This window comes from Gadus morhua, chromosome 15 (genome assembly GCF_902167405.1).
Source record: "Gadus morhua chromosome 15, gadMor3.0, whole genome shotgun sequence".
In the NCBI taxonomy this organism is placed as follows: domain Eukaryota; kingdom Metazoa; phylum Chordata; class Actinopteri; order Gadiformes; family Gadidae; genus Gadus; species Gadus morhua.
In genome coordinates this window covers 11,926,622-11,952,334 of record NC_044062.1, presented here as the reverse complement: position 1 = coordinate 11,952,334, position 25,713 = coordinate 11,926,622, and the positions used below count along the sequence as shown (strand labels likewise).

The 25,713-nt window shown below is 45.6% G+C and overlaps 1 protein-coding gene across 20 annotated transcripts in view; it reads right to left on the bottom strand.

Moving 5' to 3' along the window:
* The window catches only part of kcnma1a (potassium large conductance calcium-activated channel, subfamily M, alpha member 1a), a 150,162-nt gene that overhangs the window by 82,580 nt on the left and 41,869 nt on the right, over window positions 1-25,713 (bottom strand). For all 20 annotated transcript variants that reach the window (XM_030378373.1, XM_030378372.1, XM_030378392.1 and 17 more), the window contains one exon: window positions 3,251-3,312. In XM_030378373.1, coding sequence (XP_030234233.1) covers window positions 3,251-3,312 — 62 coding nt within the window. The remainder of the gene's footprint in view (window positions 1-3,250; window positions 3,313-25,713) is intronic.

Sequence of the window (25,713 nt, the reverse complement as noted above, 5' to 3'; positions counted from 1 at the left end):
ACACACACACAAACACACACACCCGCACACGCACACAAACACACACAGGTAAGCGGCGCGTGGCTGGACGTGTGTGCGGTGAGGTGGAAAGCGCTGGGGCAGAAGGTTTTGCCGGGCGGCTCCCAGCAGCGACTGTTGGTCGCGGTTCGGAGGAGCGTCAAAAGTCAGCAGTAAAGCATCCCGGGCCCGGTGCCTGCAGCTTGCATCATGTGCCAGCCAGCTGAACCGACTCTGGGGTCGTGCGGAGAGGACACATGCTGCTCTCCAGTGACAAGTTTGAACCTCATCACGATGATGAGTAAGAGCAAAATGTTTGGGGGGGGGGGGGGGGGGGGTAGCTGGCATGACTTAATGGGGCCGTGCAGAGCGAGGTCAGGGAGTTGCCGCCGGGCGGGGGGGGGGGGGGGGGGGGGGGGAGATTAAAACAACAAACACGCATCGCACCACTTTGAGCGATGCAATAAGTGAATTCTGGCTGGAAATATGACATTTGAATTCCCTTACCTTGCACAAGAGCCACGGATAAAAACAACCCAAAACATGTTGGGTTGGTGCTCTGTCAGCACGCTTGACGCCTCCTGGTTCAGCCTCTGAGAGAGGATGGCTGTTTGTTGACTTTAAGCCACATCAACCTCCAGGGAGTTCAGATTGATCTCATTAAGGAGCAGGTTGGGCTTGAGGGCATCTAGCTCAAGGATACCCACAGGTAGGTTCGGGATTGAACCCAGAACCTTTCGTCTGAGAGTTGACCTCCTTAGCCACTACTATCCACTTACAAACCTCAAACTGTGTCCTATAATAGAATAGCAAAATTAATCAGTGGAGCCACCAATCAAGGAGTCATATTCCCGCTGGAAACTCCCCTGCTGGCTGCTAACTTCGATGGTGTTCGGAGCGTCCCGTGACGTCACATCCCCCATTTAAGATGGTGGTACAACTTTCCCCAATAATGTAGCCAGTTCCTTTGCCGGCTTTGCCACCAATACAGAGCTGCTAGCTAAAGATTTCACGGACTCAAACTAAGAAAGAAATAAAGAAAGAAAGACGTAATGCAGTAGGAAATTAAGAAATAAATTTGTCAATCTAGTTGCGAGCAGGGATGGCGGTGGCCAAGGCTCCACAGCCTTCCCCAGGGATCTCAGACTTGCTAACAACAGATAGATTGCTCAATTTCCTCAAATATATTGCCAATCACACTCTTACTCTGACTAGTGGTGCTGAATATGTCTCACTATCTCAATTTGTCTGAAAGATATATTTGTTTGGAGAAAATTAGAGTACATGGTTGCGGTCAGAAAATATTTTTGGCTTTGGAAGGTTCCTTACTGAGTGAAATGGGCCGAAAGTATCTAAATGGAGCGGTTCAAGTTCTCTAAGAGCTAAGCAAAGGTGCTTCGATGCTTCCTTTCTTATCTCCTTTAGCATAGGGTATACCGAACCATCCTTTACCAAAGGAAGGTAGGTGTCGTCCCACAATTCCTTGCAGCAGGAACGTTTAAAGCGACACAATATAAGGCCATTCATCAAAACAAACGATCAATATGACCGATAATTATATGCCTAGCATACTAATTGCGATCTATGTCCATAAATATGAGTGGACAGAAGTTTGACCTTGAGCGATATGAGATATAACAATATGGCAACCATTCTGTCTCCCTTTTGTGCCCAGCCTTTATTCAATGTGTTCAAATTTGAACTGTGGTAAAGAAGCAATACTTTTCACCAGGGTGCATGAAACAACATGCTTTTAGTATTCCAGCTTGGGAACATTGCTGTTTCAGCACTGCAGACCCCTGACCACAACATCTGCCAGCGCACCCTGATTTAGCCGTTTTCTCGGATTCTCGTAGCACCGCGGTTGTTTGTTCCTAAGTCTCCTTCAAATCTTTCCTTGACCCCTTGACCTTTTCCTTCAAGGTCAAGGAGGTGAGGCTCGGAAGCACGTATTTCTTTAACTGTTCCACTGAGTACATTTCAGGTAGGGGCGAATATCAAAAACATTTCCCCTCGTCGTTTTATTTTCTGCAAGCAGGCATCGTGACTACTCCATGCACCATCTTTCTATCCCCTCTGAAATAGACACTAAACGACAGGTTTTTATCCATCTGCGTTAGCAATGTTATGGTTCCCATGACACACGGGAACATTGTTACCTCCTTCAGAAAAACCCAACGCTACAAGCCGACTGCTAGCATAGAAGCAGGCTTCTCCTCCCCTCAAAACAATATTGAGTGTTTTCAGACCGTGCAACCCACTGCCGTAAACTAAAACCGATTAAAGTTAATTAAGTTTCCCTATGCAGGTTCAGTTGCACGATTTGAGAAATTTGTCCTACTTTCCGATCAATATGGAGATTTGTGTTTCAACATCAATGTCTTTGTCAATGCAGTAAAGACGGTTGGATTCAGGGAATGCTTGGTGTGTGTGTGTGTGTGTGTGTGTGTGTGTGTGTGTGTGTGTGTGTGTGTGTGTGTGTGTGTGTGTGTGTGTGTGTGTGTGTGTGTGTGTGTGCGTGCGTGCGTGCGTGCGTGCGTGCGTGCGTGCGTGCGTGCGTGCGTGCGTGCGTGCGTGCGTGCGTGCGTGTGTGTGTGTTTGAAATGGATGCAGTGGTAGTGGGATGGGTGCCAGGCCTGCAATTTATCTCTGGGTGAATGTTGGCCAAGGACAAGTAAACACACACACACGCAGGCACTGACACACACGTAGATGCAGACACCCACACATATATAGTGGTGGACACCCACATATAAACACACACAGAAGCTTTCACACACCCACACACTAACACACACACACACACACCACACACAAAAGGGAAAGATCAAGCACACTGATACACATCCGCCTGTCTCTGTTGCCATGGAAACTAACGGGCCCCTCTCTCTCATTGACAAATCTGCAGATGGAGTCGTACATACGGCTGGATGTGAGCACGCACGTGTGGGGGGGGGGGGGGGGGGGGGGGGGTATTGCACACGTATGTACACACTTATTATGTGAGCATTGCAGTCAGTGTATTTGAGGAGCATATGAGAGAGGAGGTATAAGGTTAGCCAATTTATTATGTTGATTGTATTGATCAACGTGTTTATTTATGTCACAAAAGGATACACAGGCTCTACTGACATGTTTGTTCATATCCATACTATATTGATATGATTTTTAAATATAAATATGAGTTTGCTGTAGATGTGGTTGAGGGAAGTGGCTGGGAGAGAAAGAGGGAATTTGAATTGCAGATACTCACTCTGAAGAATCTATGAAGTATATGCCAAGGGCACCGATGCTGAGTGCAAACACCAACACAACCTGAGGAGAGAGAGAGAGAGAGAGAGAGAGAGAGAGAGAGAGAGAGAGAGAGAGAGAGAGAGAGAGAGAGAGAGAGAGAGAGAGAGAGAGAGAGAGAGAGAGAGAGAGAGAGAGAGAGAGACGGTGGAAGAGGCAGGGAAAGAGAAGGAAAAAAAAGGTCAATTTCATACGTATAGTGATATCCTGCTTTCAGCTATGCATGCCGTATTCAAAAGACATGACCACAGCGGATGACACTAGGTTAATAATAAAACATCAAAGCAATGCCAGTCCTCTCATAAATACCAAACGAGCATGCATTTTCAAAAAAACCCGAGTTGAATTATGCATAGCCGACCAAATGTCAGCCATGACAGTGAAGGTAGAAAGTGTAAAAAAGATTTCATTGTACTGACTGGTGTATGCTGTAGTTAGACAGAGGGGAAGAAAGAGGTTGGGGAGCACAACAGGGACGGCTGTGTAGAGGCAGGATGCTTAGAACTAGAATAAAGACTTGCTGTTTAAATGTTCTCATTTAGTCGACACATATTTGAAAGGGACTTTCAAGTGAGACATCAGGGTGCTGAACAAACAACCGCTCTGCGCAGAGTTTTCAGTCATAAGAACACAAGGTTAGGAGTTCTTCCTCAGTGTTTTTTGTTCTCAGAGACACCACTTCTCAAAAGAACAAGTTCAGTGAATGGTGATACATGTCAGATAAGGATTGAGGGGAGAGGGATTTTGCTGAAGAATACCTACATGACAGGCTGCAGACATTTCGGGGATCATTCCCAGTAACATTTTGGGATGGGAGTCAACCACCCAATCCTTTTTTTACAGAGTAGGATTTGGGCTCAAACTCAGTACCTCTTGGCGATGGGAGCCAAAGCCCCCTAATCGCCACACTATCCATAGAGAGAGAGAGAGAGAGAGAGAGAGAGAGAGAGAGAGAGAGAGAGAGAGAGAGAGAGAGAGAGAGAGAGAGAGAGAGAGAGAGAGAGAGAGAGAGAGAGAGAGAGAGAGAGAGAGAGAGAGAGAGACTCTGTCTGTGCTCTGCTATCAGGCTGTCCTCCTCCCCGGTGCCAGCGGTGAGTCAACGCCCGGTGCTATTGTTTTGGGCGATCGGGTGCTGGCAGGTCCTGGGGAGCCGTGTAGTGTTTCAGTCTGGCGTCCCAGGAAGTATTGGATGAACAAGGGGACTTAGAAGGGCACCGGGTGGCAGCCGTCACCAAAGACCCATGGAGCGAGTCTCCTGGTCTTGGCGTGTCCTCCAAAAGAGGCAAACAGTTTAGCATTGGTGCTTAACGCATGGCTCAGTCCTCCATAGTGTTCAATGAATAGTGCACCAAGGCAAGATGAGATACATATATGTATTGATTAGATTGTAACTGCAACATTCATGTCACGTTGGCGTTGCGAGGACCAGCTGAATGATGCAGGGCGAGGAATAATAACAGGCTACCTATCGCCATCTCACTCCCCCACCACACAATGGAGTCCTTGTTCCGCCCGGGCTGATCGGGCCATCCATTATACATGATTGGGGATTGATTACCTAGAGCGGCAATGGCATTCTTAATTGATCCTGCCTGCATTGTGGCCCCGGGTAATAGTTGAACACGCTTGTAAACTTTAGCACGGCTAATTTTTACTGCTTTATTCGTTGTTGACGTTTTTGGGTGCTTGGGTGTGTGTGTGTGTGTGTGTGTGTGTGTGTGTGTGTGTGTGTGTGTGTGTGTGTGTGTGTGTGTGTGTTTGTGTGTGTGTGTGTGTGTGTGTATGTGTGTGTGCGCGTCTGCGAGTGTGTGTGCATGTGCAAGTGAATGTGCAGCGTGCGTGTGTGTGCAGCGTGGGTGTATGTGCAGCATGTGCGTGTGCGTATCTGCAATATCCAAGATTATTATAAATTCCCTTTTGATCTGACAAAATCCCTCCTGGGATGACTGGGTAACGGAGCTCTGTTGTCTTTTTTCTCAGTTTCAACAGCTCGACTCTCAGCTCCACTGTCAACTCTCCCTGAGTGGTGAATCCATTATTTCTAAGGTAAAACAAATCCAGATGACGTTTGCAGGAAAACCGATCGAGCCAAGCGCTGACAGTTGTGACACATGTCGTGTGACATGCGTCGCAGTTCAGCCGACGCGTGTGTTAACCCCCTTCACGCGTACGGCTGACCCCTGACCCCTAACACAGCACAGAGGCATGGTGATGGGCCGGCGACACAGAAGGAGAGGGAAGCACGCGACTCAAGCTGACAGTCGAGATAAGACCCAGTTTCTCTCCGAACACGAGTGAGACTACTCTGCTGGTCCAATTAGCAGAGACAATAAGAGAGGAGAACTGAAAACAAAGGAAAAGACAATAAAAGAAAAAGCTGACACCCATTGTATATCCCTGTAGTAAAGCATTGCTGATTTGTTCAAGGCTGTAGTGAACACAGTGATTAGCTTGTTAGCGGTTGCAGCTCTCTACACACGGCGGGAGATCACCAAGTGAACAGGTTTTCTAGTAGGACTTTGTCCGAATAAGAGCGTACATGTACGGGTGTTGGATTGTAGCTTGTGGAGGTCATGCTGGCAGGATCCTCTCGGGTTTCTAGTGTACATAAGCACAATTACACGGGCTGCAAACACGCACACAGACACATGCAATCAAACACACACAAACACAAATACACACACAAACAATCACACACACAGTAATTTGCACCTCCCCTATTGGCAGAGAGAACAAGTACAGGGAATAAAGAAAATTGGGGACTGGGGATGCGAAGAAGATAGATTACGATTGACGGGGAATAGATAGAGAATGCATAGAGGGAATTAGATAAGAGGTAGGTAGAGGGGGAGGGGGGAGAGAGAGCAGGGGGGAGCCATGCAGGTTTCTGAAAGGCTGGGCGCTGAACGGTGAACACCCAGCGATGAGTGGAGGAGATAAGAAGCACCATCATCTTAAAACGACCCAGTTATTCAGCTGTGAAATCTGGTGCGTCTCTTTGTCTCACATCTTTCCTTCTCGCTCTCTCTTTTCCTCTCTCCTTTCTTCTCTTCCTCCCCTTTCTTCTTCTTTCATTCTCTCTCCCTCGATGGCACTCTCTTTTTCAATCTCCCCTTCAATCTCTCTCATTCTCTCTCTCTCTCTCTCGCTCTCTCCATGGCACTCTCTTTTCCTCTCTCTTTCTTTCTCTCACTCTCTCCATGGCTCTCTCTCTTTCTCATTCTCTCTCACATAATCTATTTCCCCATCTTTCTCCCTCAATCTCTCTCAACACCTCTTTCACTCTCTTTCCTTTCCTCTCTTGTCATCGCCATCTCTCATCTCCAAACGATATATATCCCTATCTGGCCATTGTGTTTCCATCCCTCTTCCCCTCTCCTTCTCTCCATCCATCTCTCTCTCTCTCTCTCTCTTTCTCCGTCAGCATCACAACCGCAGCTTTCGAGCACACGACAATAAGGGAGGCAGCCATAGTAAATCACTGCCACTGTAACAACACTAGGTACAAAAGGTACAAAAAAACTTGATAACAAACGGTTACACAAAACCAGGACCTCCCCATTTTTCACAATGAGGACCAAAATAACCAACACAACAACAAACAGAAACACACTACACTATCAGCAGCTCCTACTACTGATAGTTAGCACCACACAGGCTAGTTCTTGGCATTACATATGATGTTGCCAGTAACACATAGTGTTTAAACGCAGTGTGACAATACTGTGAGGTGTGCAGGTGCAGATAGCCAGCAGCAAATAAAATACACTTTCATTTTGCCCACAGGCATCCCTTGGGATGGGTAGGGATGGTATTATATTTCTCTCCCATAGCCGTGTAGATTTTCATTTGAGTGTATCTGATTGTAAAAAGTAATGTGTGCTAATGTGCATTAACAACGTCTATTGAAATGAAATCTGACATGTTATTACACTATAATAGGAGTGTGTGTGTGTGTGTGTGTGTGTGTGTGTGTGTGTGTTCGTGTGTGTGTGTGTGTGTGTGTGTGTGTGTGTGTGTGTGTGTGTGTGTGTGTGTGTTCGTGTGTGTGTGTGTGTGTGTGTGTGTGTGTGTGTGTGTGTGTGTGTGTGTGTGTACGTGTGTGTGTGTACGTGTGTGTGTGTACCTGTGTGTGAACGTGTGTGTGTGTACGTGTGCGTGTGCGTGTGTGTGTGTGTGTACGTGTGTGTGTGTGTGTGTACGTGTGTATGTGTGTGCGTGTGTGTGTACGTGTGTGTGTGTACGTGTGTGTGTGTGTACGTGTGTGTGTGTACGTGTGTGTGTGTGTGTGTGTGTGTGTACGTGTGTGTGTGTGCGTGTGTGCGTGTGCGTGCGCGTCCATCCCAGATATGTCGTGGTATCACATTTCTTCACAAACAGGCCTCAGGTAACTCCACCACAGGACACCAGCAGCATAATAAACACATCCATGCATGGTTAAGGCCTGGTTGTCCCTGGTTGAATAACTCCCTAGCTTCTGCGTCTGTTTTGAGATGTTACACTATCATCGCATCCCTTAAACCTCAGATTGTTGCACCTTCTGCCTCCACAGTCCACACACATCGTAGTGAATCAACATCTGCCTGTAATATCAATGTCTGGGTGAACGTACGCCTCTCGCACCGCTAAGTGAACCGCTTTTCTTGCGGTTACAAGTCATTAGGCAGTCTGTTTGACTACGGGGATCTGCGGGGCTGGCGCGTCGGAATTTGCGAGACCTCGCTTGAGGTCTCGTGAACTTAAGTTAAACGTTTAGTATAACGGAAAAACATTGACATGCATACATTTTCTATTTCATCATTGATCGTAGGTCAGCCATCTCCTGGGACCCCGTATGCATACTAAAACGACCCCTAGTGGCCTGCAGAGCCCAAGGCTGGGAACCCCTGAACTATCCCACATATCTCGACCAGTGTCTGGAGTTCTGGGGATTCTACATACCCCTTGGGGGGGGGGGGGGGTCGAGTTCAAATCTGTACTATAAAAAGATTTGAGCCTTCGGGCACCACTGTCCACCTAAGTGCACACTCGTCAGAGGTAAGGACGGCGGGCCAGGGGACAAGGGGCTCCTCTTGCGGGGGATGGAGGCTTCAGCGAGTGGGGGATAAAGGATCAACATTGAGGCGGGGGGATCCAGGCTGGCAGGGCTGGGAATCAAAAGGGCTCTTTATCTCAGCCCCATGGTTCAGTTTGGACCCACAGGACACAGGCCCGATGGCTCTTTTCCTTTCTGCGGTTGTGGGGTCTTGTTGGTTCTTTGGTTTTTCGGTCTCTCTGACCAGAGAGTGAAGGAATATATAGAGATATTTGTAAAAAATTATATTAAATTGGTTCGTAAGTTCATGCCAGTTTTCTTAGGAATTTACTTGCTCAGCACACAGGGAAACACTTTATTGTGTCCAACTACCATCTTAACAAAAACAAATACATATGGTTATTATAATAACCAGATGGTACGCAGAAATAATGCTTCTATGACTAGGTGACACACTCAGCATTTGGACAACAAGGGATACTATTGTAAAAAAAAAACGAAGGGCTGGCATCACACGGCAGTTAGAATAAATAGCTGTGAAGAAAAGTTGAAAATTAATAATAACACTTAGCCTGAAGCAAATGAGGGTGTCCATTTGTGGGCTGATTTGCATGCTGTTGTTACCGGACTTTTAAAGGTTGACATCAAAGACAGAAAAATAAAATAAAGAACAGGCTTCTGGCAATAATACAATAACAACAACACTCACACACAGAATAAGCAAAACTGATTTAGTTTTTCCGAGCATTCTCGAATCCCAATTTTTCTCTGCATATATTTCCTTCTCTCCATCGGCCATAATTACTGTGACCCTGAGAGCTCAACGCACTGTGACTTAAGAAAACACAGGCAAATAGACAAAACACAAGCAAATTAGAAAAACACATTCATCAGTTTGACAACAAACAGAATACGGTTTGGGACTCACAAGGTGTTCATCATTTTTAAGTGTCCTCTGGAAACACCCTCTCCTTAGGCGTAATTGCAGAGCTTATCTATATAGTTTTTTGTCTGTATTGTGTTAAATTGTGCAAATTTGCAGCCCATTTTTCAAAATACTGCGCATGTGTTGTCAAATTGGTGGCGTTCTTTTCAGTGCTCTTGGCAGTGGTCTTTTCAAATTGCGGAAGATGTTTTCCTAATTTGGTTGTGTTTAGTCTATTTGCATGTGTTTTCTAAAGTTACAATGTTCCTGTCAAGATTTTTTTTCTTAATTTGTTTGTTGTATTATTCATGGGCTTTCTACATCAGCAGTGAGTTGGTTTCAACTTGATGAAGATGTATTCTTATTTTGCTAATGTTTCGTCTAGGGCTGCAAGTTCTGGTGGGCTGGTTGAGTGGTTGGTTGATATGCACTTGTTGGACCAAATTCGGAAAATAGTCCAATGAGAAATTGGTCACTTTTCCTTGTGGAAAGGGTTCCTTTTGGAACCCACTGAATTTCTCTGAATAAACATAGTGATATGTTTAGGTAGGCCAATAGGAAGAGTAGAGTGCTCTGTGTTTTTGATATATTGATTTGGTCATAGAGTTCGATGAATCGACCAACCATTTCTTTGGTTGACCTCACCCCTTTTTCTATTTGCCTGTGTTTCCTTACGTTTCAGTGCATTGGGCTCTAAGGGCCACCGTACATAATAGTTCCGGTACCCTAATGGTTTCCCGACATCAGCAATACTTGGAATGCCCACCAGTTGGCAATGCGCGGTTGCCATTGTCGATAAGCCAACTTTGATTGGCTAGCTAGCTCAACTATCTAGCCTAGCTTGCTTGGTTAGCCCCTGAGGAGTGGTTCCAAGTGATCCTTTTGGTGTCCAAGCCAGAGGGGATATGACGGGACCACTGCCAAGCAAGGCTCATCATGCCCAGTCAACCTTCTGTTCCTAACTTCCTGGAGCCTCTCGATCCAAGCCATATGTGTGTACATCGTTCCTCCCACATTGTAAAGCGCCTTGGGTTCTGATGAAAGGAGCTATTAAAATGAAATGTATGAATTAATTATTATTATTATTATTATTATTATCATTATTATTATTATTATTATTATTATTATTATTATTATTATTATAGGTAGGTCGCTCCTTATTTTATATTTAGTCATAGAGACATATAGCAGACGTATTTATGAAAAGTGACTTGCAGTGAATTGTGCTGTAGGTTTTGATCAAGGTTGGCTTAAGTGATATAGTAGATATTTTTACACTGGAGATCAAACTAAGTACCTTTTTGCTGAGAGTTAAACATCATTGCTACGAGACTATTCTGACACCTCTAGTGGCAGATTATAGTAACATGCCTTTGATTTCCCCCAAAGACCCGATTGACATGCATGGAAATTGCAACATCCAAACTGATTCATGCTACAATTCCTGCCCAGTCAAAAGATTGAAAACGGTCGCAGCTGACAAGCAAGCATCACGTTCAGATTCACTACTAGGGTCTGCTTTCACCAACAAAAGGCTCCAACATGCACAGAAGACAAGGAACTCATGTCAATAGTGAATAGAGGAGCATAGAGGAGAGGGGGGGGGAAGGGGGGGGAGAAATGAATCTCTCCGACAGCGCCCCAAGGTGAGTGAACCATGCAGGCCTAGGAAGAATGTCAACAATGGAGACGACCATTAAAGTTGTATGGCGTACATCAATACATCGGCCCACTGTGTGTTTGACCCTCTTTTGCGTGTTCGGATTGCGGAGAGGGGGGGTGCAGTGCAGATAAGGGATGGAGAACACACAGCTCTCAACACTCTGATAAACAGTGTCTGTATTCTGATGGTGCCCGAGGCCCAACCCCGGTCTCATCCCCTCTGAGAGAGAGGACGACTGACGCAGACTTCCACAGTGAAAAATAGAAATAAATATTAATGCATCGACCCTCCCAGTATGATCTGACTGCCGTTGAGTAGTTTCTAATGAAGCGAAACATCACTCGATTAGGGAATGAAATATGTAACATTTCACTGAGTAACAAGCAAAATAATGATGTATAACTTTAAAGGCAGGAGGTGAACGTGACTAGAATAGTTTTCCCAAAAAGGAGTCAATGTATTCTGAGATATTGAATGTAAAAGGGTGCATGGAAAGGAGAAGGGGACCCTAGTTACTCTGGTGGTTTAGGTGTGCTATGTCGGTGTTGACTCGACAGCCCAGTCGTAGGCTATCAGAGTAGTGGAAAGTTGAGTTCAGACTGTCTGAGACCCAGTCTGGGAGCAGAATTTCAGATGACAGCAACTGCCACGCACTCTCACTGAGGTCAGACAAACAGAAACTAGAGGGGAAAAAACAAGGTACGATGTTGGAGTTTGTTTGGTCTGCCTAACGTATTAATACAGTAAACCAAAATATTGGAGTCTTAAATCTAATGCATCATAAATGAAGTGAGGCTCAAGACAAATACAAACACAAATAATTTAGCAAAGCAGAGCAGTTTTGCCGTTTAAAATAACCCTCATGAAATAGTGAAGCTAAACCGATGCCAGAACAACCATGTTGCAATAAATGTGTAATACAAATTAAATAATAATGGTAATAGAGGTATGTGCACTCCCATACGCTTCAAATTATATGCAAAGATAATTGCATATCAATGGTTAAGTCAACAAGTGGTTCAGTCAACATTTCCACATTGGTTGGATTTTGTTTAATGGTAGATGCCACTGATTAGAGGTCAAGCTGTCCATCATAAATCCTCTTTCATCCATCATCCATCCCCCCAAGCAGCAAGCCCACTGTCCACATGCAACTGCATCAATCACAGCCTGTATCCCCCATCTCTCTGGGACACCTACTAGAACAATAGGGGGGCTTTTATCTAGCAAACGTCTTTATACTCCAGAAAAACACATCATCAAAGTCCCGCTCATTGCCTCTCACTCATTGGTCAACAGAGCTCTATAGCCCCCTGGAAAAGGGATAAACCGATTGGTTAAAAGCTCAAATTGCCATCCACTGTTGCTGCTGATGCAACAAATCCCGAAAGGCCGTGTTCAGTTGGCCACGCCCTGCTCCCTCTTGCCCCCCCCCCCCAATTTCCCACTCTTGTTGCCCCACAACAGTGGTGACCTCGATGACTCTCTCCCTCTCTCTCCCTCTCTCTCTCTCTCTCCCCCCTCGATCTCTGTTTCTCTCCCTCTCTCTGTTTCTCTCCCTCACTCTCGTCCCTGTTTTTTATCGAGCTCAGCAGGCATGGCAGGTGGCAACAGGGGGTTTGGTTGTCGTTTGACGGACAGACTGTCCTCTCCGTCTCCCAGAGATGAGTGTGGGGGGGGGGGGGGACGACAAAGAGCTACACTGCAGGAGTCTGGGCTGGGGAGGACAACAAGAACCAAAGCCCATGTCGTTGATGATCAATATAAGGTGAAACTCTACTAAGACTCGCTCTGTATTGAGCAACATGTGTTTCACGATATCATTGAGCCTTGGGAACAAAGAAATTGAATGTAAACGACAGTTTATTTAAACTGATTAAACACAGAGATGGAAACATTCCGGTGAGGTTGAAAACAAATTAATATGAAAAATAATCAATACCAGAGCAAATGGACTTTCCAAAGAACAATCAGACACACATGTGTCCCAGGTCTATTGTGATTTACCCATGGAAGAAGCTCCATGGATTAGACATATTCCAAACTCCCTCTCCAACATTCTAAACTGGTCAATAATAATTACTGTGCCTCGTATTCCCCAAACAGCCGACCCCCTTTGACAATGTGCTTTACGACGTCTGGAAATAAATCAGACATTGATCCATAGCAGGCCATGAGTGCGTGCGGAATAGGCTCGGTTTAACCTTGGAGGCCTTCCTCTGAGACAGGCGTCCTCCCGGAGCTCATGAGGCCGGGCGCTGGGACAGGTGACAGGTCCTCAAATGAGCTGCTGTCGGCTGGAGGCGAGCAGAGAGCGTCTGCTGTGAGAATCTATTAGGGGCAAACCAGACTAAACCGGTTGGAGGACGACGTTTCTTTTGAAAAACCTTCAAAGAGTTGAAGTTGGGATCGAAGAAGACTTAAAAGTAGATTTACACGTGTAATGAATGGATAGCATAATAAAGATAGATATAGTGACATGCATACTATAACAAACACAGCAACATGGAAATACACTCACTCATGTTGTAAATGTATATGTTATACTGAAATCATGGAATAGTAAATCCATCTTGAGGAGGAGGGGTTAGGCATTATGTTGAGAGGGAAAATATCAATCTACCCCAAATGTTTTGCATACCATAATTTCATATAATTCCTGGGACAAACAACATCAACAAAGTCACTCTGTGTACTGTCCCTTTCCCTCATATTGGTACTCAATGCACGACACAGCTGGTGTCCTCAGCAGTGCATGTGTCCACGAGACACCTGGCCCTGTGTTCAGACGAGCCCAGTCTAGTGGCAGACCGGCCCAGACTGGGACCGTGACCTTGGCTCTACGCAGAGGACAGAGTTGAAAGGAACCAGAGGAGGCAGAGGGAGGGAGAGAGGGAGGGAGGGGAGGGGAGAGAGGGAGGGAGAGGAGAGAGGGGGGAGGGTGAAGAGACAGAGAGATGGGGTTGAAGGTAGAGAGAAAGAGGGAGGGGGAGCGAAAGGGAGATGTAGAGACAGAGGTTGAAGGAGAGAGAATGGAGGAAGGAGGAAAAGAGGGAGGGGGGTAGAGAGAGGGAGGTTAATTGAGGGAGAGGGGCAGAACGAGAAAGCGGGAGGGGGGATTTAAAGGGAGAGAGGGAGAAGGGACAAAGAAGAGCAAAAAGAAGGCGAGTGGAGGGAGAAAGAAAGGGATGATGACGGATGGATAAGAGAATGTTGGGGAGAGGGGTAAGGAAGATTGAGAGAACCCTCGGGATATAGGTACTTCTCAGGGGTAGCAGAAAATGGCTTTTGGGAGAGACAGAAGCGAAGAGAGAGAGAGAGAAATTAGAGCGCGTCCTCTAAGGAACAGCATGAGTCTAAATGCCACATATCGTGTGTGTGTGTGTGTGTGTGTGTGTGTGTGTGTGTGTGTGTGTGTGTGTGTGTGTGTGTGTGTGTGTGTGTGTGTGTGTGTGTGTGTGTGTGTGTGTGTGTGTGGCTCTAGCATGCATGTTTGTGAGTCTATGATTGTGTTGATGGGTCTGTCTTTTTGTGTGTCGGGAATTCATTTGTAAGTGTGTGTGTATGTACACGTGTGTGTGTGTGTGTGTGTGTGTGTGTGTGTGTGTGTGTGTGTGTGTGTGTGTGTGTGTGTGTGTGTGTGTGTGTGTGTGTGTGTGTGTGTGAGTGCGTGTGCATGTACCTGTGTGTATACGCGTGTGCATATGCGCATGTGTGCGTGTGCGTGTGTGTGTGTGTGTGTGTTAGGGAGGACCCCTAATGGGATTGTGGCAGCAGAGACGTATGTGAGCAGACTGCAGAGAGCCAATGACAGCGTTAGAGGAGAAAGCCACTCACCTCTACCATCATAACCAATACAAGCCTGACATCAGCAGCACTCAGAAAAGGCTGTCTTTAAAATGAAAGCAAGACGCAATGGATTCAAACAATGGTTGTGAGAACAAGGGTCAGAAAAAGCATTTTTCTGCCCAGAGGGTTGTTCTGATTAATTTTAACAAATACAAATAAACCAACTAAACAGACAAACAGACCACACAGAAACACACCCTATCTTATGCATGTGAAGGTCATATCAAATGCATAAAGTCTGAGACGCACTGTGGGAAAGAACAACCATATACAAAGAAGACATGGAACGAGATAGATCCGTACAATACATCTCTGAGACTGAATGCAAGACAGAGAAGTGTAGAGAAGCTATCGGAAGACTAATTGAAATGCAGCGTATGCACAGTGGCTCAGTATAGTGCATAAGCACTGCCCTTGAATCTTCTGTGTAAGACATTCTGTCGCTTGAAGTTGAAAAGTTTGAGCAAATTAACACACGCTGACAAATCCGGTGGCTTTGTTTTAGTACAAATTGTTCCACAGTTTCATGGAATCCATTTGAGTTCATATTAATTAAATTAACATAATGGATTTCATAATGCACGATTTTGCCTAACTAGGATTACTTTTTGGGGGCATATCTTGAAAATCAATGGGGGAACAAATCACCTTGACGTGCGACAGAATTACAGCTCAGTTTCAACATGATCATTATGGCGTGATTAAGGGCGGCACTTAAGACTACTGGTTATTTTGGAGAAAATAAATGGGACTCAAATAAAGAAAATATCAAGTTAATAACCAAAAACATTCAGCTATTTTCGGAAACATCAAAATGAACGCGTTGATCACACTTTACAATAAGGGTACATTGATTAACCATTTATTAAAATAAGGGTAATTCCGTAATAAGCATTAACTAACAGTTAATCAACAGCTAACTAATGGTCTAGAAATCATTTACCCATTATGTTCATGTTTACCGAAGATTTACTCATTGTAAATAAGGGAATGGCTTTCATGTTAACTAAGGTATTAATGTATAAATTGCTTAATAGCCCTAACCCTATTATAATCCTTTATCATAATGTTGATCACTGTTTTAACACTGTTCTGATTGAATGTACCCTTGTTGTTTCGTGTTACCAATGTGTTTTCAACTAGAGAGGAAGTGTATTTGTGTTAGCATCAAAGTCACTTTCTTTTTAGCTCGACTTAACCTTCCCTGCAAAGAGGCATATGTGATCATCATCATTTCTATGTGTGTGATAATTGCCGCGTTGTGATGTGACATTTGAACCAGTGCGCACCCTTATATAAGAACCGAAACCACCGTGCTAACGCAGCTGTACAGCTGGCTAGCGTGTTTCGTCACTTTAGCACGATCTGATGAAACGCCTCAGGATCACATCAAAGTTGGGTTCAGTTTCTTTGTTGCTTATCTCTTAACCTTCCCTGCGATGAGGAAGAAGCGATCAGCGTATTTCTAATGTGTTGCCGGAGATAATTAACCTTCTTAAGTCTTAAATTAGCGTCAATCGGCTGCAGGCATCAACACCAGATAAGCACAACAGCTTCAAGTTGTTCATTTAAATATTTACATATAAACAGGGAGAAGTAACTCCTGCTGTTTGTAGGAGCTAAACCCAGAGTTGGGGTTCAAGCCAAACACCCAAGAACAAACAAAAAAACCAAAAAATAATAATGATAATAATACAAATATATAATAATGATACAATATGTTTAATTAGTATAGTCATTTAATTAAGAATTCATTAAACGATGTTCTGGGTTTGAATTACACGCCGGTAGTTACTCAAGAAAGGAAAGGAACAAACATCAAAAAATTATACAAATAAAAAGGTGTGCGCTGAAGGCTTCGATTCTTAAGAGTCACACACACACACCCACAGATACACACACACGCACACACACGTAAAATCGATGGAAACTAGGTGCTAGAAAGGCAATAAGGTAAATCGAATAGATCTCACATGGGAGAGATGAGGACTCTGGCACTCGCCCACCGACTGCCAGCAGACTTTACTGGAATGTTCTGCAAGCCAGGGAGTCCTTGGTCCTTAAAACACGTGGGCTGACATTCTCCTGCCTTTGTTTACAAACTCGCCCATAGTGAATACAATTTGCAGAGATTACAGCTGCACGCGGGTATGTGTATGTGTCTCTCTGTGAGGAGGAGGAGGAGGTGTTGGAGGAGGAGGAGGTTGAGAAGAAGAAGGAGGATGACTAGGAGGAGGAGAGGTGAATCAGTTGTTGTTGTTGTTGTGTGTGCGTAGAGTCCCTTAATGCACCACACAACACAACACAATGCTTCATACATAACAGTTTTTTATCAACGCCCCGTTTGGACCAAAAAAGAGCATTATGAAGTATTTTTGAATGCAGCAATGGAGACATCGTCTGAATATTAAACAGCCCTTTTTTTTCCTCCACTCTGTTTTTATCATGTTTCATTTCTTTCAGTTTTTTAAGGTTATAATGTATTCAGGACAATGTGACTGCTGTCTCTGCACCGGTAAAGCACACTGGCGTCCATTATGTAACCTTAATCCCAGCATAAATCAACCCCTCCCTGCGCAAGATAACAATGTCAAACCCTCAACACACCATCACCGTTTGTATTAGATTGCATAAAGACCAATTACTTTGTCCGGAGCTCATTCCCAAATTTGAGGATGTCCTTCGTCCGGGCGACCAAAAAATGTCACATAGCATTTGGCAAGATGAGGGCAAAGGGGTAAATACTGCCAAGTATTCAATTAAAAATGTCTGTTCCCCTAGCAATAATGCTAATGGATGGTCACTCTGTCCACTGATAAAGATAAGGCGGGTGTATTTACCTAAAAGGATGCCAACGATAATAGAACTGTCAGTGTTGTTTATGAGGTGTTTATATTAAGCTGGAAGCACCATGTTCCAGTATAGCAACATATAGGCCTTGGCCCAGCACTTTCCACAATGTGTATATATGCTAATAGAGGTCATGAATACACGTCAAGAGTATAGGGTTGAATTACAATAACGAACAAACTAGAATTCCACAGTAATTACGAAGCAACCAAAAGGAGAAATTTGCTTTTGAAGAAAAGCTATGCTACACTGATGTTTAATTTAATAGATATGGGCTTTGGAGAAAACACTCAATTCAACAATTATGGAAATATATGTCTGAATCATGGCAAAGATTTAAACATTAAAATCCCCTGCAGAATAGTATTTTCATTAGCACATGGGAAAGACTTATTAACAGTATGTTACAGTTTAGACAAATAAGGCCCACAGCCTAGTTCTCTCCCAATGTGGGGTTTCTGAAATATCGAAGAGCACACATATCTCTCCACCGACTCCCCCTCATGCATCTCAGAGGAGACGCGGCAGCAAGGACACGATATTTATCTCATTAACTCAAGGTTTCCGTTCATTTCCTGAGGATTAACAAGCAGTTTATCAACCATGGGGACACAGAGCTCTTTGGCTCGCTGCGAACAATTGAGCCAGGCTGATAAGGGCTTTTGCGCACAGCGCTTCGCACACATTTTCACAACGGTAGAGAAAAGAAAACACAGCATTAGTAAACACCGTCGGTTGGCAGATGATTGGCAGGTCGTGGAGCAAGACGGGGAGAGTGTGAACCGACTTTGAGAGTGTTCCTTCTCTTGGAACGGATCTGCTAACAAACAAGAGCTCTGAAGTCGGGGAGGGTAGAGGGTGCAAAGAGGGGTGACCTCCCCAGGATAAATACAAAAATTAGGTGTGCCTTTATCGAGGAACAGTTTGCCTCTTTCCAATCTGCGCCCGCTCGAGGTCAAAGAGAACAACATGCATCAGCTTTCTCCCGCCTCTGCCTTCCCCTGTCTGATTAACCTTTTGAAGATAGCGTGAAATTACAAAATGGACGCCCCTCACCTTGTTATCTCTGTGCCACGGTCGCATTATTCACCTATTCAGCGAAGTATGGGCAAACATTGTCGACAGAAGAAAAATCGTTTTTTTTCTGCATCTGTTTGCATCTATTCAACAGATTTTCCTGCTTTAGCTGAAGAAATATACTGAGGACATCATTTGAATCATTTGAAGCATCGTGTTCCCTTATATAAAGCACACAGAGCTGACACCTATCAACACAGCTGATAAGCGTGTAATGTCCATTTAGCACGATCCAATGAAATCGCTAAGGAACAAATCACACTGCCTGTTATGCCACGGGCTAATATCTTGTTTATTGCAAACACATCACATTATGAAAGTCAGTGTGGGAATGATTGAGTACAATAATGTATTCAATTAAATTGTGTCGTAGTAAACATCCATCTGCGTCACAAAATCGAAACCCAACAAATTGTTAAAAACATGTTCTAAAATATGCTGAAGCAAGTTTGAGTTATCGAAAAGGAAAAAGATTGGAGGATCAGCAAATTCAGTTGACTTTCAGGAATATCTCATCTGAATCTCACTTTGGTGGGGTAGCTAGTCCATCTTAAAGACTATGATTTATATATAATTAAAGGTTATCGTATCCTATCGAAACACTGAAAATCACAACGTATATCGGTGCCTTGCTCATAAATTCTATTGAGATTTTGCAGGTTCATAAATGTAGTCAATCTTCACACGTTTCGGACGTCGCTTACAGATTCTGTTTTCAGATTAGTTACATCACTTTAGTTTAGATGTTGGATGGCCTTCACTGTGTCCCTCAAACACTGAGGACTCAACATTGTTTAGAAAGTAAGCAAACCAGAAAACCGTCTTTCTCTCTGAAGTCTCTGATGACCTATCACGGAGATATAGAGCCACGTCTCACCGTTCACCTGTGACCTCTGCTTAGCCTGTTGCCCACGACGATGAGAGGGACCCATGAGCAACTGTACTTTGGCATGGCATGTTCGCACCAAGTGTGCCGTGCCTCCCTCTCTCTTTCTCTCAGCCACATCCTTCTTGGGATGCGTATGATCTTCTGGCACATGCACATGCAGTGCTATTCCCCTGCGATGAGGGACTTTATGGGTTTAATATCACCGACACGTTTTCATCTCATCAGCTCCACATCTCAACCCCTGCCCCACCAATCTCAGCCGCTCCCACACCCCTTCTCCGCCGAGCCCCCGGACTCCCGCCGTTATCCTCTGTAGCATTAAAAACGTCCCATAAAAATGCTATACACAACACATTTCAGTCTTTAAATGCAACCTCCACAGGGAGAGGTTTACTGTCAAGGCAGCCATTTTAAATAACGCTTAGAGCACAAACCTTCGCCCTCCCTTTGACAACCAATGAACTATGGAGTCGGGGAGCGCTCTCCTCATGTATTCCACCCCCCCCCCCCCCCCCTCCCTTATTTTATGTCCCGGCTCGGCTGACGGACGGCGGTGTTCCTGGGCGGGACATAAAACAACGGGAATCAAACAGGTGCAGTAGGGAGCCCTTGTACATTCCGCATGAGGCGTTACCATGGCGATGTGTTGCCAAGTGGGAGTGAACACGATGGATTAGACAAGAGGTGCATGAGGCCACAGCGGCGGGGAAAGTTATGAAAGTAAATCACAAAAGCGCGAGCAGGTACACGGCTCCCTGATGAATAGAAAGGCGCCTGCCCCTTTTAGTCCACCTCGCCCCCACGGCGACCTGGAAGCCAAAACCCGTCCGTCCGTTCGCTTCAAAAAGCCCTGAACCAACGTCTCCGTCGCCTTTTGTTCGCGGTCGAAACATTAACATAAGTGCTTCTATAAGAAGATCTTGTGTGTCCGACGTGCCCACTTCCTTTGAATAAGTCGATTCGCAATCCGACACGCGTAACGACGTGTCACGGCGACACGTGCACATAACCTCAGTGGACTTTAAAAACATGCACATAATTATTATCCGTGTGTGCATGTGCGCGTGTGTGTCCTGTACATGGCGCAGCCCTCGACATGTTTCACAATGTAATTTATTTCTCTTGGCGAGGGGAAGAAACGATCAAAGAGAAGGGAGAGGAGAGGAGAGGGGAGGAGGAAAGGACAAAGAGAAAAACGAGAGGGAAGAGTTCGGGGAGAAGGGTAGATGCAAGGAGATGAAAAAATAGGAGAAAATATGAGAAGAGGAAGGAGACGTGGGAAAGAAAATGGAATGGCTTCTGTACAATTCTCGCCTGGGGAAGACCAAAACAATAAGAGAAGCCATCCTGCCTCGGCTTGTATGCCATCAAAAATCAATACTGAAGCAATTTGGGGGCCATGTATGCATTGGCAGCCCTGCAGGCCACTTCATTAGGACAAAGGGCACCATGGGGGAACACGAGTACCCAAAGCTAAAACCTCCTCCTCACGATGTCTGGATGGGAATTGACAGTGAAAACATAATGACACCGACACCAGCAGCGGGAGAGCTTCCTGAGTGTGTGAGAGAGGATTATACCAAAACACCCCACCCCCCCCCAAAAAAAACAAGCATTCATGTTGAACCAACACCCGTCGCAATCTGTTTCAGTTTCATTTTCACGCTTCGCCCGCTCCGTTCGCTGATATGATTGTTTCGGCCCGTTCCGTTACACGTCCGTCCTTATGTCGCTCTCGCCCTCTCCTCCTCCCTCGCCCGCTAATCTCTCTCTCCCCCCGGCCACTTTGGCACACATCCCCGCCCCGTTCCACCTGCGATCGGTTCCCGTAATGATGACTTCATGGAAACAGCAAGCCGGCATTAGCAGAGGGTGTGTGTGTGGGGGGGGGGGGGGGGGGTTCGGGGTTGCTTGAGGTGGCGTGTTTTTTAGGGACACCGTGCAGCCACCCTCTTCCCAGGAAACAAATCCCTGATGGTGGGAGAAAACAGATCTGTTGGGAGTACCTCGACAGATGGTGCCTACGTGGACGAGAGCGGAGATAAGCAATTAGTCGTGTAGAATACGACACGAGTGGCAACAGCTTTTACCGCCGGGCTGAACCCGAAACCGAGGGGTTCACGCGGGTTTTACACCGGGCAGAGAGAGGGCAATCAAGGGGGTAGGGGACAGCGCGGAAATATGAGACTGGTGATACAGCGCTGACCAGTGGTAACCCCGCCTCAACCTCCCATCGAACACGCAGAATGCTGAACGCAGGCCTACCCATACTGCCCCGGAACACAAAATTGCTGATATGCAGACAATTTGATTCAAAGTGACTGTGGGAGTGAGTGTGGATGATGGCTGATTAAACCAGCAATCATCCACACACACGCCAACAGTGGATTACAGATACATGTCACTAATGAGCAGGTAGGGGTTGGACAGTGGCTACAGACACATGTCATTAATGAGTAGGTCGGGGTTAGGAGAAGGCATCTTGCTCAAGTCTTGCTGCAGGTAGACTGCAGACATTGCGGTTCAACACAAGATTATTACTTTATTGATCCCAGACTGGAAACTGCCTTCTGGGATTGAACCCAGCGCCCTTTTAGCTGAACTATCCTGCCCCAAAGTGTGAAGGGAGTAGGGACACACAAATCACTGCATTTATGCACGAAACCACGCACACACACACACACACACACACACAGTGCCACACACACAGACACATAAACACAGGACGGGACATTCAAATAAAAAATGACACTGATCGACTGCTCCGTTGGCTCCATTTTTAAGTTGGTGGAAAATCATCAGTGCATCGTTCTTCACATCACGTCTTCCAACCATCATCATCATTCATATTTGAGTAGTTTCTGAAACAGCAGCCATAGCCCATAAAGAAGAGCTGGGGGAGTCGTTGTCTCTGATCCTCTCCAACACTCCTACACTCTCTCTCCATCTCTATCCCTCTTTATCTCCCTCTCTCTCTCTCTCTCTCTCTCTCTCTCTCTGAGTCACAGTGCTTGTGTATTCCATGCAGTAGACGAATGATGAACAGCAGAATCGAATGACAGTGCTGCAAATATTCCCACAGAGAGATGGAGGGCTGATAATTGCGAAAGTTTGTCGTTCGATAGGAGAGAAGAGTTTTTCGAGAATGTACTATTCAAAATGGAGGTCGGAAGCAGGGAGTGGACAGGATGAAAGTAAGTAGTAGAAGTAAGGGTATATGACAAAAATTTGACAGGTACGCCGTTCCATCCACAATGTCCACAGTCTACCTGCAGGCATCACCAGACGCCTTAACCCCTCCCCAGCTCAAGCATGGCATTAACCCACAATCCAACATTTCTAATGTTACCCAACAATAAGGCGACGGGCATTGGCGTTATAACGACGTTCAGGACCTGACTTGGTATGGCTAACCTAACTATGAATAAACATGTTTCTCTTGCGATCCAAACTTTTTTAGTCCGCCCTAATTCTGGAAGGCCTAGGTTGGAAGGGGAAGCCTTGAGAAGGAGAGCTATGGAGAGGAAAGAGCGTTGTTGGAAGCGCGTTGGATCAATGCGATGCAGCGCCTCGTGATGCTTTGGGTAGATGCGTCATTTCAGTGGGCTTTAGAGACGCTGGCGCCGCATCAGACCGCGGCGCAGTCACAGTGGTGAGGCATCGGAGGAGGCTGTCGGATTGAACAAGATGCTCTGACTAACAAGCAACCGAGGAACACGTCTGCGTCTACCCTCGCGCACAGCCTACCTAAATGTCTCTCTCGCTGACTGACTGTCGGTAAACAATAGTTTGTTCTGTTGTTTTGTTTTCGCCTGTCACTGGTGTGCCCCTCTCTCTCTCTCTCTCTGCAGACACAAACAATCATCTGGTTATCCATTCTATCTGTGGAACATGACACTATATACTATGTGACATTGTGTTTATGTAGACACACGTTTTGGCAAAAAAAATGAAGAATTGAATGTTATTGTCGTGTGCCCGAAGCCAGTGAAGGTCAAAAGGTCAAAGTCTCTCCAACCCTCTCTTCTTTCAAATCTGCCCTCAAAACATACCTTTTCACACTAGCCTTCCCCACCTACCTCCCACCTTATTCTTCATGTTTAACCTCTGTTTTTATTTTATTCCTAGTCTGTCTTACATAGTTTTGATAGGCCAATATGTAAAGCGTCTTAGAGTACCAGATTAAGCGCTATATAAATTTCATTTATTATTATTATTATTAAATGCTGACCACTGGGTCACTGGTTCTCATGTGATCCAAAGTGTAGCATTGCTGTGTTGGAAACAGGATCTCCATGAGATCTAAAGTGTTGTACGGTTGTGTTGGTAACTGGGTCTCCATGAGTTCCAAAGTGTAGCATTGTTGTGTTGGTAACTGGGTCTCCATGTGATCCATTGTTCAGCATGGGAGCAAGGAGATAGAATTGAGGCCATAATGTCAGTGCAGTATCTAAGACATCCCGTCCCTGTAAGTCACCAGTGACTCGGCTCCTATAAGTGAGGCTAAATGGGACATCACTCCTGTGGCCGCTCTCACTCTTTCTCCATCCCACTCTCGCTCTTTCTCTCTTTCACTCTCTTGCTGTGAAAATTGCGCTCTCGCTCTTTCTCTCTCTCCCTTTCGGTCTCACTCACCCCCTCTCCCTCCCTTTCGGTCTCACTCACCCCCTCTCCCTCCCTTTCGGTCTCTCCCTCCTCCTCCTCCTCCTCCTTTCTCTCTCTCTCGTCCTTTCTCTCCTCCTTTCTCTCTCTCTCTCTGACTGCAGTTTTGCCATCCTGGCAGTTACTAGGAATGTGTACATGGGCGTGTGCATGCATATAGTAGTGTGTATGTATACATGTTTGTGTGTGTGTGTGTGTGTGTGTGTGTGTGTGTGTGTGTGTGTGTGTGTGTGTGTGTGTGTGTGTGTGTGTGTGTGTGTGTGTGTGTGTGTGTGTAAGTGTGTGTAAGTGTGTGTGTGTGTGTGTGTGTGTGTGTGTGTGTGTGTGTGTGTGTGTGTGTGTATGTATAAGTTTGTATGTGTATAAGTATGTGTGTTTGTGTGTGTGGGGGGTGGGGGGGTTGTTGTTGCGATGCAGAATACCGCTCTAATTCTATCTAGGATATGAGCAGACCGGTCAGGGCTGGAGGGCGAGGTAATGGGGGGTCGGCGTGAGGGGGTCGGTGTGAGGGGGCAGTTTGTGTGTGTGTGTGTGTGTGTGTGAGGGGGCAGTGTGTGTGTGTGTGTGTGTGTGTGTGTGTGTGTGTGTGTGTGTGTGTGTGTGTGTGTGTGTGTGTGTGTGTGTGTGTGTGTGTGTGTGTGTGTGTGTGCGTGTGTTTGTGCGTGTGTGGAGGAGGGGGCTTAGGACAGTGACTCATCACATAGAGTGACTCAGCATTATGACCTGCAGTCCAGGGACTAGGAGGGGGGGGCATGGCTACCACAGACTTATTCAAATCATTTCACAAACACCCAATGGTATTTATGAAACATGTTACATCTGGAACACAATGGGCTTGTACCGTTTTCTATCGACGTTTCAGCGGCCCAAGGATGCCTTAAAGGTTCATGTGAGACAGATGGGATCAAATAGGGTCCAATACCCTAGCCTCTACTTTATCAGCTTTTAAACGGTCAGATTCCCATAATTTCAGTGGCAGAGTAGTATTATAAATGCATTAATTATCACTGAACTTAGTTGTAGCATCATCAATTAAACGTAAAACCAAGCTGACCTCTCAATCATACAAAGCAAAGATTAGACTTGGGCACACACAAAGGCTGGCACGTTGCAGTATGCTACAGCTGTTTGCTCGGGGACCAATGCTGAACTATGCAGCACCATGTCCACTATGACAGCTGCGGTCGCACAGAATAGTTCTGCATTGATCTGCCCAGCTTAACATATACAAACAAATATATTAACCAAACCCTTTTAACCCGTCGCAGTCCCCGCCTATACCGCAATTAGAATGGGAAAGGGAACCCTAGTAAAATATGTGATTTTGTTTTCATTCAAATGAAACTCCAACCATGAGGAAAGTGTTAGGTCTGAGGGCAGTGGAGCCCAGGATGGGGAGTGGAAGCCTAGCGATGCCACACCCATCAGTCTCCGCGGCTGGTCCAATCATCACCGCATGATGTCTATCCCGGGAT